The 4,130-nt window shown below is 44.2% G+C and overlaps 1 protein-coding gene across 1 annotated transcript; it reads left to right on the plus strand.

Moving 5' to 3' along the window:
- The first annotated feature begins 735 nt into the window (after positions 1 to 735).
- Positions 736 to 2,125, plus strand: LOC109784925 (uncharacterized). Its single transcript, XM_020343542.1, has 2 exons — positions 736 to 899; positions 1,699 to 2,125. Exons 1-2 carry the CDS (start codon positions 736 to 738, stop codon positions 2,123 to 2,125), a joined length of 591 nt encoding a protein of 196 aa, XP_020199131.1.
- Positions 2,126 to 4,130: the final 2,005 nt, after the last annotated feature.

Consider the following 4,130-nt stretch of genomic DNA (forward strand, 5'->3'; position numbering starts at 1 on the left):
GAGTAGACCACTAAATACCGAAAACATCGCAACATGTCAGAAGTGTTTTAAGCATTTTATCGTTGCAGAAAACTTAGAAAATCCATACAAATGCCGACAACCTTAGCAAACTAGTCATGATTGCTTTTCATGTTGATACAAAGATGTAGAAAAAATATTCGGTCCGTTTACAACCTTAGCAAACTTGCTTCTCATGTTTACATCACGGCCGCCGGGTGAAGGAGGAGAAAAGCCCACCTACCTAACATGAGTTTTCTCACACACCACGGCCTGCATACGACTACAAACCCAGTGATATGGGCCACGATGCAGGACCGTGGGTGGTTACAGAATGGAAGACGAACAACACGAACCCCACGACCCCCACGATCACGATAACGACGAGCGCCTCCCTCACGCGACGAACTGCCTCCCCCAGAACTCAAAAAGGCACCTTCTCCTCCATTCCTCCCTCATTATGCGAACCACGTCCATCTACTCCACAAACTGCAACCACCGTCTCTGTCTCAAAACGGCCGTCGCTGGAGAAGGGCAATGGCGGAGGAGCCGTCTACCAAGCGTCACTGTGGCGAGACGTCCTACCAGAGCATCAAGGAAGAGTAGAGCATCAAGGAAGACGACGTTCAGGTCCCCGGTGAGAAGCGCGACTACACCACCAAACTTGACAAGGTGGAACTCCACGGCAAAGAGACGCTGGAGGTCGTCTGCACCAGCAATCCAGACACTGCCGACGAAATGCTCACGAGGCTCTTCATGAAAGCCGTCGGCAGGTATCCTAGATTCGTCGGCGTTGATGTGGAGTATACCAGGGATGAAGAACCTCCGCAGTACGCAGCAGTTCTGCAGTTATGCGTGGATGAACTCTGCCTGGTCTACCACATCGCTGCGGCCACAAAATGGTGAGCCATCCTACTCATATACCCTAGTTTCTCAACTGCATGTACTAGTGTAGATTGTGAAGTGGACGCACTAGTGTGGTTTCTCAAGTACATGCACTGGCATAGATTTTTACCCTGATGCACTGGATTAGTATCTTAAAATCTTGCACCAGATTAATCACCAAACTTGATATACTAGTGTAGTTTCTGATCTTGATGCATTAGTGTTGTGTCTACCGCTGTGGATGCATTAGTGTTATTTTCTGAAGTTGATGCACTGGACTAGATGTATTAGTGTTGTGTCTACTAGTGTAGTTTCTGATATACTAGTGTAGTTTCTGATATTGATGCATTAGTGTTGTGTCTACCGGTGTGGATGCACTGGACTAGATGTATTAAAAGTTGTTTCTGAAGTTGATGTAGTGAAGTAGTTTGCTGTAGTGTTATTTTCAACTGTATGATCCAAAAAGAGAAATAACATCATGTACTTCATGCATTCATCACTCGTAGTGTTTGGTTCTAGCACTAGCATTGTCACACTTTGCCACAATTTTTTGCCAAGTTTGCCTAAGGTTAGTTCATCAAAATGAGGGCCACAAGTTGGCAAGCCTAAGGGAATCTTGCCACACTTTTTGTGTGTATGCCATGTGGGACCCAAGTGTGGCTTGCCTAAGGTGTGGCTTGAACCAAACACACACCTAAGTTGGTCAAACTTGCCTAACCTTAGGTGTGGCAATCTTTGGCAAACTTAGTCACAAACCAAACAACTCCTAAATCTTCAAAATTACTACTAATCTTCAATATGTCTCTCCCCTTGAAGGCCCAAGCGCCTCAAGAGCTTCCTCCAGGAGAAGAAGTTGTTCACCTTTGCCGGTTTCAGCATTCATAATGACAAAGAGATGCTGAAGATGTCTGGTTTGGAGATCAACCATGAAAAGTACATCGACATTCAGAAAAACTATAGAGTTCCATATGCCGGCAGAAAGAAGCAGTACGACTCCTTGGCTGATGTTGCAGCCAGCGTCATCCACCCATTTTACCAAAACATGAAGAAGAAGATCAACAGGACCGAAGACCATAAACTGTGGGGGATCAGCCCGTTGCCAGACTACCTCATCGAGTACGCAGCGAAGGATGCGTACGCCACCTACAAGGCTTGGAAGATAATAGACAACATCAAATCAGGTGTGGAAATTTCAGAAGCACAGGAGGCTGACCCCTACTACCACTGCCACTACGCGGCATGAAGAGAGATCAAAGTCTTCCTTCAAGTTGCTAGCGCAGTGTCCTTTTATGATATCTATGTTTCTTTGTTGTTCGGTGTGTCTAAACTTATGTCCTATGGTGTGTCTGAACTTATGTTGTGCGGTGGTTGATCTGCCGTTTATCTTAAGAGTTTGCTGCTACTCTGGTTTAGTGTTCCAAGTTGTTAATACTATTTTGGTGATGCATGATAAGCCTTGTACAATGCTTGATGCGTACGGTGGTGCTTAGAAAAATAAACAGGGTTTTTCTGAAGCACTGGTGCCTATTTCTACAGGAGAGACGCCTAGTTAAGCGTTTACCCTGTACAAATAAGCACCTGTGCTTAAGAAAAGCTTCGTATTTTGTTTATGCATTATTTCAAATTCATAGTAGCTTGTGAATGGAACTTTGTGGCAGCCAGCCTCTACCATTGATACTAGTTCAACATGTCGGTCCAATTAGGCCTTGTACAATGCAGCGTGCTTAAGAGAGGTGCTTAGAGAAATAAACTAGGTTTTCCTTAAGCACCGGTGCTTATTTGTACAAGGTAGACGCTTAACTAGGCGTCTCTCCTGTAGAAATAGGCACTGGTGCTTCAGAAAAAACCGCTTTATTTTTCTAAGCACATCCCTAAGCACCTTGCATTGTACAAGGTCTTAGAGACCAGCCTCTACCATATATAATAGTTACCATGTCACACTACAGTCTATAAAACACCACACAGTGGAATAATCATAGCTAGTAGAGCATTAGTTACCAGTTAATAATAGTTGCAATCCATCACAAGCAATAGTACCTAGATATGAGTAGATATAGGTACGGTAATACACGACAAGTACTCGCAAACAAGAGCTAACATAACAAGTTCTAAATGAGGTGGATGGTGATCATCATCCTCAAGTCATGGCGACTGGTGTTCGCAACAGTGAGTAGGATGGCCTGTCCTACCCGAAGATTCTTGCCACGAAGGAACTTCTTCCAGCCTGCCCTTCTCAAGACAGTACGACCGTCTGTGTCCACTGCATAGGCACAGCTGGTGATGGAGCCCGTTCTGGTAAGGCGTAGTCCAGCAGCCATGCCTTCTTCGTCCGGGTCGATGCCACAGCTATCAAGTAACCTCTTAGGTAATTTCTGAAAACAGTTGACATGATATATGATCATGTCACGTGCAATTATCAACAAAGCATACACTTCAAGACACTTATATCATTGGATTCAACACTGAGCATATATATCATCACATCACTACACTATACGCCAAGCATCAAATTACTACAGTAATTAGGCATATCATTAGATTACTGCGTACACTAAGCATATCATCGCATATTACTACACTACATGCATGTCATAAAATTCTTCACTAAATGAATTCTAAACTAGGCCTCTCATCACAGTACTACAACATGCATATCATATGAACTACTACACTAACTAAGCATGCATATCATGTAATTACCACACTAAGTAACATACCATGATATGCCGTTTAACATTCATCCTTGTGAGGCGGGTCACGAATGGCTTCCCTAGGTAGTCTTCACGTAGCGGAAGCATGTCCCAGAGGTTGCCGATTTCCTTGTCGCCCAGTCTGAGTCCTTGGGCATACAGGTATTCAACAAGTGGGTTCTCATCATCATCTGAGTCGTCATCATCTGAATCAGCACCATCTTCCTCCTCATGAACATCATCCTCACTATCCGGAATCAAATTTAGATAGATAACAGAAATCCTGGGCCTATCTGTTCTGAAGGAGAAGCGGATCAATTCACCCCCACTAAGACGCATGCGAGCGATGAAACGATCCCAATCATCTCCTCCTATCTGGGTTATCTTTCGCCCCTTCTCGACCTGCATAGTGTATGGGCCCCCAAGAGCGTCGAAGGTCACGGTGTCTCCGATGAGCTCATTGAATGGAAATCTCACATTGCATGGTACGATCTGTGTAAGATAAAAACAAATAACAGACACAATACATTAGTGGAAATAGCAAAAAAAAAAGAATGT

This window comes from Aegilops tauschii, chromosome 1 (genome assembly GCF_002575655.3).
Source record: "Aegilops tauschii subsp. strangulata cultivar AL8/78 chromosome 1, Aet v6.0, whole genome shotgun sequence".
Lineage (NCBI taxonomy): Eukaryota > Viridiplantae > Streptophyta > Magnoliopsida > Poales > Poaceae > Aegilops > Aegilops tauschii.